At 38.7% G+C, this 18,325-nt stretch overlaps 1 protein-coding gene across 1 annotated transcript in view; it reads left to right on the top strand.

Moving 5' to 3' along the window:
- The window catches only part of limd1a (LIM domains containing 1a), a 65,689-nt gene that overhangs the window by 3,850 nt on the left and 43,514 nt on the right, over positions 1-18,325 (top strand). Inside the window, exon 2 of the mRNA XM_079836139.1 lies at positions 12,585-12,686. Within this exon, the coding sequence (XP_079692265.1) occupies positions 12,585-12,686 (102 nt within the window). The remainder of the gene's footprint in view (positions 1-12,584; positions 12,687-18,325) is intronic.

Here is an 18,325-nt window from a genome sequence, read left to right as displayed (position 1 = left end):
CCGAAATCGCGTACTATGTGAATAGGTACTACATTTAAATTTGAACTAACCTTGCAACCCTACGCGTGTAGTATTAATGAAATTCGGATGTACTACATCCGCTATGTTCTCATTATCACATGACCTAATGCCGTCAGTTGCGTCGCTTCACCTCCATTCATAAATCGATAGATAGTAAAGTAATAGATAGTAAAGTGTCCATCGAATGCACACTTCAGAATCTTGTCGAAGTAGTAGGCCTTCCAGAGATTAGATTTTTGGGTTAACTATCCCTTTAAGATTACCTATATACTCTTTAAATATTGTTATGGTACATAGTGTTATCAGAATTCAGTGTCACAGTTTGCCTAAAGGAATACAAAAGGTACAAAACTGGCATTTTGAACAAATACTTTTAAATTACGTTCATCTGCATCAAATTAAATGTGCCATCTAATCTGAGTGAGGTCCATAAAACGGTACACTTTGGCGTCTAAGTAGGCAGCTTTAGTAGTAAAGCAAACATGGGTGGTCTTCGAGTGCGGATCACCACATGACAAAAGGACACGCGAGAGGGAGCAGAATCTCATGTGGACCCTATTAATGAGCATATGCTCATAAACTAGTTCAATATTTTGGCTTAACCGGTGGCAAATGTTGACATCTGATCTGCTAATCGTCACATGTTCCAGTTTCACTCTGATGAATCAATTCCTTCTGTAACTGAATAGATTACTGAGAGAGTTTACTGTCATATAGATATAGTTCATAGAGGTATCGGTCTTTGCTATAGGAATGTCCTGCTGGAAAAGCACATCATAGAGTGTGTGAGGTAACTTGAGTATTTGTTACTGTGATTGCAGAAAAGATACAGATATACAATATAGTATATGATTATTCTTGTGCCGAAGCGTACATGGACACACATAATTTCCTTAACATTCGTTGTTTATGTGCTGTATAATGTGATCACTGGGGAATAGCTGGTTTAATTTTAACTATTAAACACACGCCGTGCAGCTCAAATCCTTCTGACCTTTGTACTGTTCTCGGGCTTGAGACTGTCACTCGCTCTGAATCACGCCGGAAAACAGATTGTGTGACAAATGCTGCCTTTGGCCTGGCGTGAACCGAACAAATCGAGGGTTTTTATGTAAACTGAGGAGTGGGTGATTTAAAGTGCATTGCTTTCATTGTCAACCCCACACACTTTTCTTTTTTTAAGAGCTCTCAAAGCCTTTAAAATGTCAAATATCATTCAGGTGTTATTTGGACAATGCTTTTTAAAACTAGATTTTTATATTTTCTGAAGAAAATGGTAATGATGTAACCTAAGTCTCACAAATGGACCCTTTGAACAGTTATTAAAGGATTAGTTCACTTTTAAATAAACTTTTGCTGATAATTTACTCACCCATATGTCATCCAAGATGTCCATGTCTTTCTTTCTGCAGTCAAAATGAAATTAAGGTTTTTGATGAAAACATTCCAGGATTTTTCTCCATATAATGGACTTCAATGTGCTCCAAACGGTTCAAGGTCTAAATGACAGTTTCAGTGCAGCTTCAAAGGGCTTTAAACGACACTAGATGATGAATAAGGGTCTTATCTAGCCAAACCATCAGTTTCTGAGAGAAACCCAGCACTATTTATGCTATTATTTTACCTCTTATCAGACGAGTGATCATCTCTGAGCTCAGTCATAACTTCCGTTAAGTGAGGTCAAAATACGAGCATGGTCATAGAAATATCGATAGTAGATGCCTCATTCTACTGATCCGTGCAGGCGCTAATGAGGCATCTACGTATATATCTATGACCACGCTCACATTTTGACCTCACTTAGCGGAAGTTATGACTGAGCTCAGAGATGATCACACTCGTCTGAAAAGAGGTAAAATAATAGCATAAATACTGCTGGGTTTCTCGCAGAAACTGATCGTTTGGCTAGATAAGACCCTTATTCATCATCTGGTGTCGTTTAAAGCCCTTTGAAGCTGCACTGAAACTGTCATTTGGACCTTGAGCCGTTTGCAGCCCACTGAAGTCCATTATATGGAGAAAAATCCTGGAATGTTTTCATCAAAAACCTTAATTTCATTTTGACTGCAGAAAGAAAGACATGGACATCTTGGATGACATATGGGTGAGTAAATTATCAGCAAAAGTTTATTTAAAAGTGAACTAATCCTTTAACACCGTAAATCTAGCAATGTTTTTTTTTTATTTATGTATATTTAAGACAAAACTTTGTTTTATTAACTTGGTATAAAATGACCGCAAACCGGTTAACGCTGCTTTGCTGTGTGAGTGTTTCTAATACAACGGCTCTTCTGACGATATTTTTCTTCTGTCTATATATTTTTTCCTCTTTTGGAAAGTCATTGTGGATTTTATCTTTTGCAATTGGTTTCAAATGGGAATGCGTTTCCATTCACCACTATAGAAGTTTTCCCAACTTGACAGTTTCTGCTTCTGAGAACCCCAAAAATGTGAAAAAGATCCATATTAGTAATAATGACGGCATTAACAAACAGTTAAATAGTAAAGAGTAGAGGTGTAATGATGTTCAAACCTGAAAAACACGCTCTGTGTGATCGGGACCTTAGAGTATTTTTTTGACCTCACTTAGCGGAAGTTATGAAGTTAATTGTAAGTTATGGCCTTCCAATTTCATATTGTACCTAATTTACCCAGTCCACTAAAAATATTGACGTCGACTAATTAACAGCGTCGAAGCAGTCGATTGTATCGACCAATCGCGACAGGCCTAGTAACAAAGCACAATTTTTGCGCGATACAATGTCCCATTCATTCATCAAATGAAAACAGGATGACTAGTCGATTCTTGGGATTTAAGAATCGATATTGGTTCGAAAAAATGAGAATCGATTAAAATCAAGAAATCAATATTTTTTACCCAGCCCTACTAAATAGTAGAGATGCACGATATATTGGCCACCATATTGGTATCGGCCGATATATGTAAATTTTTTAATGTTATCGGTATCGAACAATAAGAAAATCTGTCATATAGACTACATACAATTGACCTATCGGTAAGCCCCGCCCCCCTTAGTTACTGTTGCTAACTCGGACAAACAAAATGGAGTTGCTATATCTTACAATGACAGCTGTCAGTGTGAAAACCTTATCCCGAGATGTTTTTGGACACAGATTGTAGCGTATATCCTGTCCGAATGATGGCCAAACTTTACTGATGGTTTATCAAGTTTATTGCATCGTTATTCACTCCAAAAAATCATCGTAAGAGCTGAACAAACAAAGCATAAGAAGTGCGCATTAACGTCTCATTCACAAACTATCTCTCTCCGTTGCATTAGCATTAACATACACAGCAAATTACACAATAAAACTCATACAACTAACAGTAAACAAACATATACAGACCGAATGGCTTTTCGGGGCTGCAGTTAATAACTGGTAAACTTTGTATCTGCAAAACAACTCCGATAAACTGCGTGCGAGCTCTTCCTTTCGTTACCCGGAGACTATAATACCCATCAAAATATGAGTCCTCCTTAGTAGGACAGATAATGTAGACCTTAAACATATCTAAAATTAAATTAATTTACATATAACCAGTTTAATATGGAGAGGCACTGAAATGTAGACCTTCGTGTTTTTGACCTACAGTGTACATGACGTGAGAACAGTTAGTTATTTCAGTTTGTATGTTAGCAGGGACTTTAATCATAACTTAACGAGAGTTTGACAAACAGAAAATCCTCTCAGGATCCCTGGACTCAGTGTTACAGTACCTCAGGCACGACATTTGAGCATTTTTGTAGCATAAACACCATCAAACCGATGAGAGCTTCGGATTTTCCAATGTTTCTCTATGGCGCTGAAACCTAAAGATGTCCGAGTTCCGGTCCCAGCGCAACTGATACTCAACTGCTATTGGCTCATCTGCGTTCGATGGGAGGGGCTTACCGATAGGTCAATTGGCACTAAGGGGCCTAAAGTGTGCCAAGAAAACATCCCCCACACCATTACACCACCACCACCAGCCTGCACAGTGGTAACAAGGCATGATGGATCCATGTTCTCATTCTGTTTACGCCAAATTCTGACTCTACCATCTGAATGTCTCAACAGAAATCGAGACTCATCAGACCAGGCAACATTTTTCCAGTCTTCAACTGTCCAATTTTGGTGAGCTCGTGCAAATTGTCGCCTCTTTTTCCTATTTGTAGTGGAGACGAGTGGTACCCGGTGGGGTCTTCTGCCGATAAGTAAATTATGAGAACATTATTATGTGCCTGGGACATGGCTTTTGTGTTTGTAATCAGGCTCTCAAATATTTATATTTATCGGCTAATATCGTATCGGACAAAAATATATATAGTGTAATTGCATGGGTACTTGTCATTAGACAGTGTATTGATTACCAAGCGACTCTGTTTCCATCCAGAAGGGAAGAGCAAGTGAAGGCACTGAAGGATGTTTCTGCCTACACCTGTGTCCTGTTGAGGTGTTCGTGATGCTGAGTTGGCATAATAATCAATGGTGGTGTTTATAGTCTCAGTCTGACAGCTGCTACACCGCAGGGATGTGTGAGGAATGTCTGGATTTTACAGAGGACAAAGAGATGATCATAAATTACAAGACGTTAGTGAAGTCTAATGGTGGTTTCGCCTCTGCTGACATCCAAATGGTTGGCGTCCCCCCTGTCTGGAGTGGGATATGCTTGGCTTCTCCGCGTCGCTCAGTGTTGTTTTGGATGGGATGTGAGCGGGGGGGTGGAGGGATCCCGCCTTGTGCACACATTCATGCTTTGTGCCCTGTGCGCTTTTGATGAAGGATTCCTTAATCTTCCTGTCGACTAGATGGCTTTATCTTAATTGTTGTCTAGGATTCTTGGCTTCCTGTCCCACAGCTCTTGAGTTTATGTCCTGCTCTGCTGAATGGCTGTCCAGAATGACTTTTTGGCTCTCAATGGTGGGTGAGCTGAGTAAATGTGCCTGCTGTCATTTTTTTTTAAAGCCCTATTCATGCGGTAATTGTTTCTCATGGGGACGCAAGAACATTTCAACATTTACAGTAGAGCTGATCTTAAATCAAACACCCACGTGATCTCATTCCTAAATGACAACGATTAGGCTGTGTCTATTAAAACTTTGACAAAATCACACAAGCATTAATTCGGATTTGAGCAGCTATCATGTATATGTTTGAAACCAATTCAGTCTTTTCAACCACTCAGTATCATTATTACAAATATTCAGATTATCACAGAAATACTGGGGTAAAAGTTTATAGCTTGGAAATAGTGTTAGACCGATATATCAGGCCGATATTTGCGGCCTGTGTATCGATTTTTAAGTGTATCGGCATCGGCTGCTGCGTTCGCATATTAATCAAAATTAATTGAGAATTGACACGATGGTAAAAGGTGGAAAGACTGAAGTTTCACGTGGAGCATTGGGAGATTTTTTCCTGAATTACCGCTGGTGTTGCTCTACAAGAGATTAAGTTAAATCCACCTACACTCTAAAAAATGCTGGGTTAAAAATAAATAACCCAAGTTGGGTTGAAAATGGACTAATCCAGCAATTGGGTTGTTTTAAGCAAACATTTCACCCAACCACTGGGTCAAAACAACCCAATTGCTGGGTTAGTTCATATTCAACCCAACTTGGGTTATTTTTAACCCAGCATTTTTTAGAGTGTAACCATTAAATGACTAGGTTGTAAATAGTTTTAAATGAAGTATAGTACAGTCAGTGTGCACTTTATTATGCTGCCTGCTTGTTGATACTGTGATCAATAGTTAATTATTTTATTTATGCTTAAATATTTATTTTCAGAATTTATTTTCACCACTGAACTCTTTTTTTTTTTTCTTGTTCTACCTCACCTGTTTTTACTATTTGTTAAATATTGTTTTTTTTAGTTCAATAATTTTTCCTTTTTTAAATTGTACATTTTTAATTGTTATCATCATCTCTATCATCATCCCTACTTGGAAATAAACACAGATTTTTACCGAAGCAATCAAAATAGTGCAAATCACCTTTTGAAAGTAATTTGGTGCTTCAAATAATGATTGTATCGATTACATCGTTACACCAGTAGGTAACTAGCCTGGCTCCGCCCTCCTGCGTACTTCAGCTCAATTTTCATTTTCCTTCAGTACTCCGTCTGGGATTGCGGTAAATTCTCTGGTTTTCTCCGGCCAAATTTTAACCGGTCCAATCAGCGAACAGAGGGATTGGCTGAGAACGATGATGTTGATGTCTTGCGCTAGTTTGAGACGACATACGTCACGACCAAACGTTAGCGATTGGTTATGGCAGATCCAGATCCAGAGTGGATCCAATTCAACAAAGTACCCGCCTTCAAGGAAGTTAAATGCTTTTTGATTACTAAAATTTAATTTAACCATTAAAATGGAGTCAAAAAAACCCCAAAATGTAAAATAAATTTTAAACGGAATTTAGAGGGAAAAAATAAAGCTGATTTCATAGGGTCCTATACATGCGCATAAGCAATGTGACGTATCCGCTTGTTAAGTCGTGACATAAGGAACGCCGTTTCTGGGTCCAAACTAGGCATGTGCCGGTATCAAATTTTCATGTTGCGATTAATTGCTTGAAGCTTTTATCACGGTATATACGGTATTATCACGATATTGAAATAAGTTGCAAAAAAAGTGTTGTCATACCATAACAGGTTTAAAACGTTCTTATAACAAAAATAACCAAACATTTAAATACAATAAAGCAATACACAAAAATGTATACAAATATTTAAAACGGATTAAATGCAAAAGAATTATAAAGAACAATTGGTAACACTTTACAATTTTACTAGTTAATGCATTAACATTAAAAAAAGAGCGAATAACTACATTTTTAGTTATTATTCTTTGATAATGTTAGTTAAAAAAAGCAACTATTAGTGTTAGCTCAAGTCCATTAAATAATACAGTTACAAATTTTTATTTTATTAAAGGTAGGAGATAGGGTAGGTAGGATTTGGTTAAAAAACTTTTTTTCCAAATTTGTTTAAACTTTCTTTATATATCAATACATAATTAAAATGTAAGAACTCTGAAAAAGAAAGTATAAAAATTGAGTGTCTGTAGACCTCTCACGACTGTTTTAAAGACAGCTCATTATTTCCATTCACTCCACCTTCTCCCTTCTAGGCTCTTTCCAAAGCCACGCCCCCAAAACACATGAACACGCCCACCGTGATCAGCTCAGCTGGAAGACGCATTATTAACCTGAGACGAGCGGAGAAGAAGTGCATGTAGTGACATCATGTCAGAATCACATGTAATAAAAAATCTAACTTTATCATTATGAATATAAACAAATAAGATGTCTTTTAGTACTCACTATCAAGCTAGAATAACGATACTGGTAAAGTTTAAAATACACACACAACACAGTGTCTATGACACACACAGATACAAGATAAAAACATCAGTAAACATTGGTAGAGAATATAAAAACAAACCAAGGGCCGAAATAAACGTGCAGGTAAAGTTCCCGGTGAACATGGTAAAAGAGTTTAGACAGAGGGTAGTAGCTAAAGCTAACTTAGCTCTAAAAACAGTTCCTGGATGTGGTTTACTAGCTTTTACACATGCATTTTGTTATCTAAAGTTACATTTTGCGAAATTCAACACGACAGCGATCAACTTGAGCTAAGCATATTGAGTATTTATCATCTCTACTAATGGTTCGCTAAGTGTATAACATTGTAACTTTATGCTAAGTAATGTTATGTTAGCTATATTAGGCAGCTACGTGTGCTAGTGATACATACTTCATGAAAACATAAACCAAAAAAAATGTATAATCAAAATGAAAGATTACCTGTCCAGCAGAAATACAGCCTCTTGAACTCCTCAAATCAAACGGGTGCGCCAGGGTTGCCAGGTTTTCACAACAAAATCCGGCCAATTGCTACTCAAAACTAGCCCAAAACAAGGCCAATCGTGTTTCTCCGGTAAAAATCGCATTTGGGGGGTAAAATATGTGTCTTTTTGGTAGTGCTGCCTGCTATAATTCGCAAATCCCGGGGCAAAATATCACATAAATGGGGTCGCTTCAACCCGCGGACTGAAAAACAGCCGCGGCAACAGTGATGAAGTAGCCCTTGGCAACACTGGGGCGCATGTGGGCAGATCCTGGAGCAAAAGCGGCGGTTGCCATGGTAGCGAGAGAGAGTGACAGTCGCCCAAGCCATCACTAGTTTCGTCCCAAACGAAAATAATGAGCGATGTTTATTGCAGATTAAAAAGTCTAGAGTCACTCGATTTTTATACTCTCTTTTTCAGAGTACTTACATTTTAATTATGTATTGACATATAAAGAAAGTTTAAACAAATTTGGACAAAAGTGTTTTAGATCATTCTTACCTACCCTACCAATTATTATTTTGCTGAAATGTACATTTAATTAAGATTAATAAATGCTTTAGAAGTATTTTACATTGTCAGTTTGTTAATGAATGAACTAATGTTAAATAATAGAGCTTCCCACACTTTTGATGTCGCGATCATTGGGGATAAACACACAGTGCCACGCATTCCACACAAACCAGCATATTTACATCATCAACGTATGTCAATTCTTCCATGCTGAATCCAGACTCGTTACTCATTACTTCAATTGCTTCTTTCAATGCTAAGCCTTTGTAAAGCAGATGTGTCTCTGATGGTGTTTGTGTAGAAAGTCTGACTGTGCTTGGACCAGGTTTAGCTGAGTGGGCAGAAGTTGTTAGCATGATGTTTGCTGAATACCAGATGAAACAGAGGCTCTTTTGTGCGTGGCCAGCGCTGGCCCTCCCTCTTGGAGGAGTCCTCTGTCTGTTTAACGCTGTTATCTCAGCTCATGCTCACTTAAACGTTCTCCTAGCAATTGCCACGTAGACCAGCCTGAACCAGCGGACATGCACAAAGACCCGCTTGTGTTCCCCGCTCACCTTGTGATTTCACTTGAGCTGTACAGTTATCTTAAGCTCATCTTAATGCAATGTTCTCTGAAGGTCGTAAGGGTCTGGTTGTTTACTAATTAGCTCTCACGTTACCATCGGACGTGTATAATGTGAACATCAGAGTTCTTGTGTGGGATTTAGAATTGATATTTTCTTTGCACTGCATCAGTCAATATTTATAAAACTCCTTTTAAGTGCATTATTCCCAGTGTGAATGCAATATTAATTGCATACTAGTTTTATCATGCTTAAAGGGTTAGTTCACCCAAAAATGAAAATTCTGTCATTAATGACTTACCCTCATGTCGTTCGACACCCGTCAGACCTCCGTTCATCTTCAGAACACAAATTAAGATATTTTAGTGTAAATCTGATGGCTCTGAAAGGCCTCCATTGGCTCAATGCACTTTACACTCTCAAGACCCTTAAAAGGCACTAAAGACGTCGTTACAAAGTCCATCTCACTACAGCGGTTCTACAATAACTTTATGGAGTGACAAGAATAGTTTTTGTTCGCAAAAAAACCCCTAAATAACGACTTATATAGTGATGACGATTTCAAAACACGGCATCATGAAGCTTCGAAGCGTTATGAATCAGTGAGTCGAATCATGATTCGGATCGCGTGTCAAACTGCTGAAATTTGGCGATCCAAACTGCTGAATCGACTCACTGATTCATAACGCTTCGAAGCTTCATGATGCCGTGTTTTGAAATCGTCATCACTATATAAGTCGTTATTTAGGGTTTTTTTTGCGAACAAAAACTATTCTCGCCGATTCATAAAGTTATTGTATGGAGTGACGAGAATAGTTTTTGTGCTCAAAAAAACCCCTAAATAACGACTTATATAGTGATGACGATTTCAAAACAGAAACAGGATAACGTTAGTGCTGGGCTAACGTATGTGCCGTTATTGATACAGTTCCCGCATGTGGACCGCAATAAATGAGAAATACACACATGGGTTTGTTGATGGACACACACTTGTTAATGCGGATGGTGAGGAGTTACAGCTCAACATCTCATAATGAACCTCAGATGAGTAGCATCACTGAGAAACTCCTGCTCGACTCGTCCTTGTGATGGAGGTTCGGGTTGAATAACTAGTTCTTCCAATGTTTCATCATCAGACTCGCGCTCGGATTGATGTGTAAAATCAATGTCATCGTTACTGTCTTTACTAGGGGTCTAACGGTACACAAAACTGACGGTTCGGTAAGAAGAAGAAGAAAAAAGTGTCTGTCCTTGAATGAATTAAATTATAACTAAAAGTTTATTGAAGATATTGCTGTAAACTATATAGGGAGCCCTTACTTGCACATTAATATTAAAGGTTAACAACAGAGCCCAAACTATTAGCCTATTTTAATCTATCTAAATAGCCTATTGCGATTTATTTTTACGTATAATAATCAACACTCAAATAACACATTGTGTGCAAACCTGTTACCTTCACATAAGGCAATTTTTGCATTAACTTCTAAATCTAATTATAAAATATTTTTGTTGTTGAAATATAATCATTTATACACAGTGTGTCATTTTCATGACAGGTTTATTTAACATGCATGAAATAATCAAGACATTACTAACAGTTCAGTAGAATATAATGAACATATAGGCTAATATAGAGCATATATTTAGTGAAAGAGTTGATTTCTCTAGTGAATAAAATTCTGTGGACCCTGAATGACTGCCTGAGGTAAATGTGATGCTACATGACATTGTTTAGTTTACAAGCAGTTATATTGACGTCTTTCCGCCGTTGAAACACTGATTTAGCGATTACACCACATATATACGTGACAGTAAGTTGTAATGTATCCTCAGCATACCTTCAGATGTTCATTCATGTTTATTCTTTAGGAAGAGATGATCGATCGCCTTCACGCGCGGCCGCTTGAACTGTGTTCAGTGTTCAGTCACGCCAGATAGAGCGTCAAAACGGCATTTTTTTGTTTGAATTTCGTGATAAAACGGACTGGAACACGTTTAGCTTCTGAAACACGTGCTGTACGCGGTTGAACAATCACAATAGACTGGGCTATCTCACCAATCAGAGCAGAGCAGTCTCACGGAAAGGATGGATTTAGAGAGACTGATTCATTCAATGAGTCGTTTGAGAATCATTGCAAAATGTGGTGATGTGCAATGTATATTATGAGAAAATGAAAGTGTTTTTGACCTTTTAATGCATGTGAAGCTGCTGTAGGAGACTCCAAAACAACATTAGAAGCCTTTAAAATAGCATAATAGAGGCACTTTAAAACTCCTCTTTAACCTGCTTCTCTTGAGACTCCCCTGCTTCAGTGCATAGTTAATGATATACTAAAGCCCGCCCACGTGTGACGTGATTGGTTTCAAGGTAGTTTGTGACATCAGAAACACCAGCGATTTCACTCGGGTTCACTGCAGTTTTAAAGAGAAAATACTCAGCTATGGTGTTGACGTATGAATTTGCACATGGGTTGTCTTAAAGCATATTAAAAACACCACATAGACATAGAAACAACATTAAAAACTTTGATTTTCACCACAGGGGGACTTTAAAATGACCAGAGGCTACTAATATCAGACCCGACCCGTGTCCGAGGCGCTCATCAATGGTTTAGACCCAAACCCGCTACAGTCTCGTGATCGAAGTGGACACATGAAAACCTAGTCCTCAATGGTCTGAAGCAGTGTTGGGGGTAACGCATTACAAGTAACTTGAGTTACGTAATATTACTTTTTCCAAGTAACTAGTAAAGTAACGCATTACTTTTCAAATTTACAACAAAATATCCTAGTTACTTTTTCAAAAAAAAAAACTCTCCTGCCCCCATGTTGAGGAAAATAAGTGCAGAGGCGTGTGTGTGTAAACATGAGGGTTATTGTAGTTCTAGACTAAATGTGAGTATTTATTTATCTCACTTGCACAATAAAGATTCTGTACTCCTCAAAATGAACAAAATCAGTCAAATGCAAAATCAGAATACTATGCAAACCTCCAATAATTAAATGTTAAATAAAACAACTATTTTTATGCATAATCTACCTTTATATTTAATTGACCAATGTGTTGCTGCTGACCTTAGATGATGAAAATTACTAGATTTTTTGTTTTTATTGGTAAAACTTTTTTCTCCTGCATCCTATTCTACCATTATCCAGAGCTGCGCCCTCTACTGTTCATGCGGGAATCTGCATTTTAACCTCAGCCTGGGGCTTATTATTTCAATTTTGGTATGAAGAGGTCTTTACCATTGCAGAAAAATAGAACTTTTTTGTTATAAACAAAAACAAGCCCAGGTGAGAAAAAGTTACGTGCATTACTTTTCTTAAAAAGTAACTAAGTAACTCAATTAGTTACTTTTTAAGGGAGTAACGCAATATTGTAATGCATTACTTTTCAAAGTAACTTTCCCCAACACTGGTCTGAAGCACTGGTTACTGAGTGGGTTGTTAAATCATGCATGTGCCTCATATTTGGTTGTCCAGTCAGAACAAACATTGTGCTTAGTGTCACATAGAGCTGACCTCTCTCTCACTCTTTACTTCTTATGTATTTTTAATTAACGTTGATGACATGGAATATAGAATGAAATTGAGAGTGTGACCTGGTGTGTTTTCTTGCTCTTTTGCAGGCAGTTGTGTGAAGTGCAACAAGGCTGTGTATGGAGCCAGCCAGGCGTGTCAGGCCATGGGCAGCCTGTACCACGACAGCTGCTTCACCTGTAGCGCTTGCAGTAAGTCACACAAACGGACTGCATCTCACACATTTCACATGTGCATTGCCTTCATCTTGATTACATTATCACTCATGATAAATCAGAGGTCATTTACTCGCATCTAGGGTTGGGTATCGTTTGGGTTTTTTTCGATTCCGGTGCCAAACCGATACTTTTAAAATGGTACCGGTACCTAAGCGGTGCCTGAACCGATACTTAAAAAAAAAAAAGGCCACAAAACGAGGTGGATGACATTAAATGGCTTTTTATTTTTCTATTTTTTTATTTAAATTGAACCATTTATTAAAAGTTTAATGTATACTTAAATGTATGAATATAAATAAATACAAAACACAATTTACTTATTTACAAATTATTATTGACTTATTTACAAATTCACAGTAAAACCTAAGCCACCTAACCCAACTACAACAAGCCTAATATAACTCTAAATAACAGTTACAGTAATAACAGCAGAGTCTGTATTCTTGCTCTGCTACAAACCAGCTTCGAGCTTCAGCTTTATTTTGAAATATGATCATATTCTCTGGCTAAATATTTTAGAACGCATCGCCTTAATGTTTCCATGGCGACGCGTCATGTTTCTCACATGACACACAGCAGCCGCAATAGCGCTGACAGCTCAGCTGTATCGGGTTTATTTCGTTTTTTCTTTTTTTTCAAAATATTCACAAACTTCTTAACTGTGTCACGAACTATCTGATGTTCAAATGTGTGAGTGAATGTGTGTTAGTTGATCTATAAAGCGCAATGGGCGGCGCCGTGTTAGTTTGAGCCTCAGAATCGGATCTGTCAGATTTACAACACTTGAGTTCATTCTCGTCTCACGAAATACATGAAAGTAAGTGACCAGTGAACTGGAAGAAGAATAGAGTAAACTATATAGTTACTATATAATGTGCATGTATCTGATGTGAATAAAACACGTAACGTTAGTCAAATTATAACCGTCTGAAAGGATGGTCATTGCCGCTTTCATAGACATCAGTGTGTGTTTTTTGCTAGTAGCCGACTTATGAGCATTTAAATGTCTGAAACCTGAAATAAACATGATGTGGTTGAAAACACTGAATAGTTGTCATGAGTTATGATATGTCACAAGCGCTGAGCGTCTGTCTCTGGCTCGGTGCTCAGCCAAAGCGCGAAAGCACGTTTGAATTTTGGCACCGAAATAAGGAACCGAAATCTGCGTTCTGATTCGGTCTGGTACATACAATCAGTACCCAACCCTACTCGCATTATATAACCGCATTAAGAGAAATTATTTGAAAAGGCCTCTGATTTGTTAGATTTGATTAATTACTGTGAAACAACTCAAACAGTCTGTTCAAGTGAATCCTTTCAAAACTCTAATTTATTCGTCCATGTTTGTTTCTAGTCTGTAAGTGTAGGATGAATTCCGGTTGACTGGGACTAGGGGTGATATTGACAAAAAATAATATCTAAATTTTTTCTGGGATTTTACCGATAACGATAATTTTGCTGAATGTGTTTATTGTATTGGTTCGTTGGCAGGTTTAGGACTGCTGTGGTCAGCTGACTCCTTAAAGTTTTGATATTCTTTTATATTCTGTGCAGTGGTTAGTTCGCAGCAGGACAGAAATTATCTTTATATAAAGTTTAAATAGATTTTTTTACCTTTTATGTGCGTTTATTTGTCTGGCTATCACCAGACCAAGCTCAATTTAAGATTGAACATTGGTCTGGGGATCTGCTCTGTATTTTCTACTGCACAAGAGGCGTGATAAACGAGCATAAATTAAATGACTCTGTACGCAATTGGATAGTCCTTCAACCAATCAGACCACAAGAGGCGTGATCAACGGGCATAAATTAAATGACTGTACGCAATTGGATAGTCCTTCAACCAATCAGACCACAAGAGGCGTGATCAACGGGCATAAATTAAATGACTGTACGCAATTGGATAGTCCTTCAACCAATCAGACCACAAGAGGCGTGATCAACGAACATAAATTAAATGACTTTGTACGCAATTGGATAGTCCTTCAACCAATCAGACCACAAGAGGCGTGATCAACGAACATAAATTAAATGACTGTACGCAATTGGATAGTCCTTCAACCAATCAGACCACAAGAGGCGTGATCAACGAACATAAATTAAATGACTGTACGCAATTGGATAGTCCTTCAACCAATCAGACCACAAGAGGCGTGATCAACGGGCATAAATTAAATGACTCTGTACGCAATTGGATAGTCCTTCAACCAATCAGACCACAAGAGGCGTGATCAACGAGCATAAATTAAATGACTCTGTACGCAATTGGATAGTCCTTCAACCAATCAGACCACAAGAGGCGTGATCAACGGGCATAAATTAAATGACTGTACGCAATTGGATAGTCCTTCAACCAATCAAACCACAAGAGGTGTGATCAACGGGCATAAATTAAATGACTGTACGCAATTGGATAGTCCTTCAACCAATCAGACCTCAAGAGGCGTGATCAACGGGCATAAATTAAATGACTTTGTACGCAATTGGATAGTCCTTCAACCAATCAGACCACAAGAGGCGTGATCAACGGGCATAAATTAAATGACTTTGTACGCAATTGGATAGTCCTTCAACCAATCAAACCACAAGAGGCGTGATCAACGGGCATAAATTAAATGACTCTGTACGCAATTGGATAGTCCTTCAACCAATCAGACCACAAGAGGCGTGATCAACGAGCATAAATTAAATGACTGTACGCAATTGGATAGTCCTTCAACCAATCAAACCACAAGAGGCGTGATCAACGGGCATAAATTAAATGACTCTGTACGCAATTGGATAGTCCTTCAACCAATCAGACCACAAGAGGCGTGATCAACGGGCATAAATTAAATGACTGTACGCAATTGGATAGTCCTTCAACCAATCAGACCACAAGAGGCGTGATAAACGAGCATAAATTAAATGACTCTGTACGCAATTGGATAGTCCTTCAACCAATCAGACCACAAGAGGCGTGATCAACGGGCATAAATTAAATGACTGTACGCAATTGGATAGTCCTTCAACCAATCAGACCACAAGAGGCGTGATCAACGGGCATAAATTAAATGACTGTACGCAATTGGATAGTCCTTCAACCAATCAGACCACAAGAGGCGTGATCAACGAACATAAATTAAATGACTTTGTACGCAATTGGATAGTCCTTCAACCAATCAGACCACAAGAGGCGTGATCAACGAACATAAATTAAATGACTGTACGCAATTGGATAGTCCTTCAACCAATCAGACCACAAGAGGCGTGATCAACGAACATAAATTAAATGACTGTACGCAATTGGATAGTCCTTCAACCAATCAGACCACAAGAGGCGTGATCAACGGGCATAAATTAAATGACTCTGTACGCAATTGGATAGTCCTTCAACCAATCAGACCACAAGAGGCGTGATCAACGAGCATAAATTAAATGACTCTGTACGCAATTGGATAGTCCTTCAACCAATCAGACCACAAGAGGCGTGATCAACGGGCATAAATTAAATGACTTTGTACGCAATTGGATAATCCTTCAACCAATCAAACCACAAGAGGCGTGATCAACGAGCATAAATTAAATGACTCTGTATGCAATTGGATAGTCCTTCAACCAATCAGACCACAAGAGGCGTGATCAACGAACATAAATTAAATGACTGTACGCAATTGGATAGTCCTTCAACCAATCAGACCACAAGAGGTGTGATCAACGAGCATAAATTAAATTACTCTGTACGCAATTGGATAGTCCTTTAACCAATCAGACCACAAGAGGCGTGATCAACGGGCATAAATTAAATGACTGTACGCAATTGGATAGTCCTTCAACCAATCAAACCACAAGAGGCGTGATCAACGGGCATAAATTAAATGACTTTGTACGCAATTGGATAGTCCTTCAACCAATCAGACCACAAGAGGCGTGATCAACGGGCATAAATTAAATGACTTTGTACGCAATTGGATAGTCCTTCAACCAATCAGACCACAAGAGGCGTGATCAACGAGCATAAATTAAATGACTTTGTACGCAATTGGATAGTCCTTCAACCAATCAGACCACAAGAGGCGTGATCAACGAGCATAAATTAAATGACTGTACGCAATTGGATAGTCCTTCAACCAATCAAACCACAAGAGGCGTGATCAACGAGCATAAATTAAATGACTGTACGCAATTGGATAGTCCTTCAACCAATCAGACCTCAAGAGGCGTGATCAACGGGCATAAATTAAATGACTTTGTACGCAATTGGATAGTCCTTCAACCAATCAGACCACAAGAGGCGTGATCAACGGGCATAAATTAAATGACTTTGTACGCAATTGGATAGTCCTTCAACCAATCAAACCACAAGAGGCGTGATCAACGGGCATAAATTAAATGACTTTGTACGCAATTGGATAGTCCTTCAACCAATCAGACCACAAGAGGCGTGATCAACGGGCATAAATTAAATGACTGTACGCAATTGGATAGTCCTTCAACCAATCAAACCACAAGAGGCGTGATCAACGAGCATAAATTAAATGACTCTGTACGCAATTGGATAGTCCTTCAACCAATCAGACCACAAGAGGCGTGATCAACGAGCATAAATTAAATGACTCTGTACGCAATTGGATAGTCCTTCAACCAATCAGACCATAAGAGGCGTGATCAACGAGCATAAATTAAATGACTGTACGCAATTGGATGGTCCTTCAACCAATCAGACCACAAGAGGTGCTCACCATACATGCAATGCATTTGCTTGTTTTCACTTGAAGAATGAGCACACGGCTGACGTGATCTTATCGCTATAGAAGTCCTTGCACACGTGAGTTATTGCAGGCGCATATCAACACGTTATCATATCGGCAAGGCATATCGGCATAATTTTTTCATATTTTTCATATCGGCCGATTTTTATATTTTAAGCGTTTATCGGCCGATTCCAATGTCGTGCCGATAATATTGTGCATCCCTACAATATACACCACACACCCCTAACTGGGACATTTTTTGCCATTGAGATGACTGAGGAAAAGTGTCCCAATCAACCTGAATTCACCCCTATGTATGTGTTGTAGGTCTAGGCAGTTTTTGATGTCAGACTTCATCTCAGTTTGTCCGAGCTGTTTGTTTGTAGCTTGTGTAAGTGTGTGTTCAGAGCATATAGCCTGACAGGAAACAGAGTTGGGTCTGAGTGAACTAAACTAAACAGAACTCCTGCTCTGAGGAGAAGTTCAGATAAACCTTCATTCCATGCATTCATCCAGTCTTGTTTCCTCACACTTTATTTAGCTCCGCTCTGGCCCCTGGGAATGGGAGCTATTTTGAAGGAAAATGAGCATTCCTGAGCTTCTCCTCTGCATGACTGCCTTTGACCCACAGCGTCGCTCTCCGCAACGGCTCTTTTCTTCTCTGTGTGTGTCCAGAGTCTTGTTAAGAGCACAGTAAACATGTCCGCGTGTACCTCCACCTGTTTACACGGATTACGAGACTAAAGATAGTGAGAATGCGCAGCGCATAGTTGCACAGGAGAGAGCTGTTGCCCTGCTGGAGAGGAATTCAGGGGAGCGTGCGAGTGAGGTGGGATGGCGGCTCAGATGAGCGGATGGAGGAATGTCTGATCTGTTATG

The sequence above is a fragment of the Gobio gobio genome (genome assembly GCF_949357685.1).
Source record: "Gobio gobio genome assembly, chromosome: 15".
Classification (NCBI taxonomy): domain Eukaryota; kingdom Metazoa; phylum Chordata; class Actinopteri; order Cypriniformes; family Gobionidae; genus Gobio; species Gobio gobio.
Note: the sequence above shows the minus strand (reverse complement) of the source record. Positions and strands in the feature narration are given on the sequence as shown.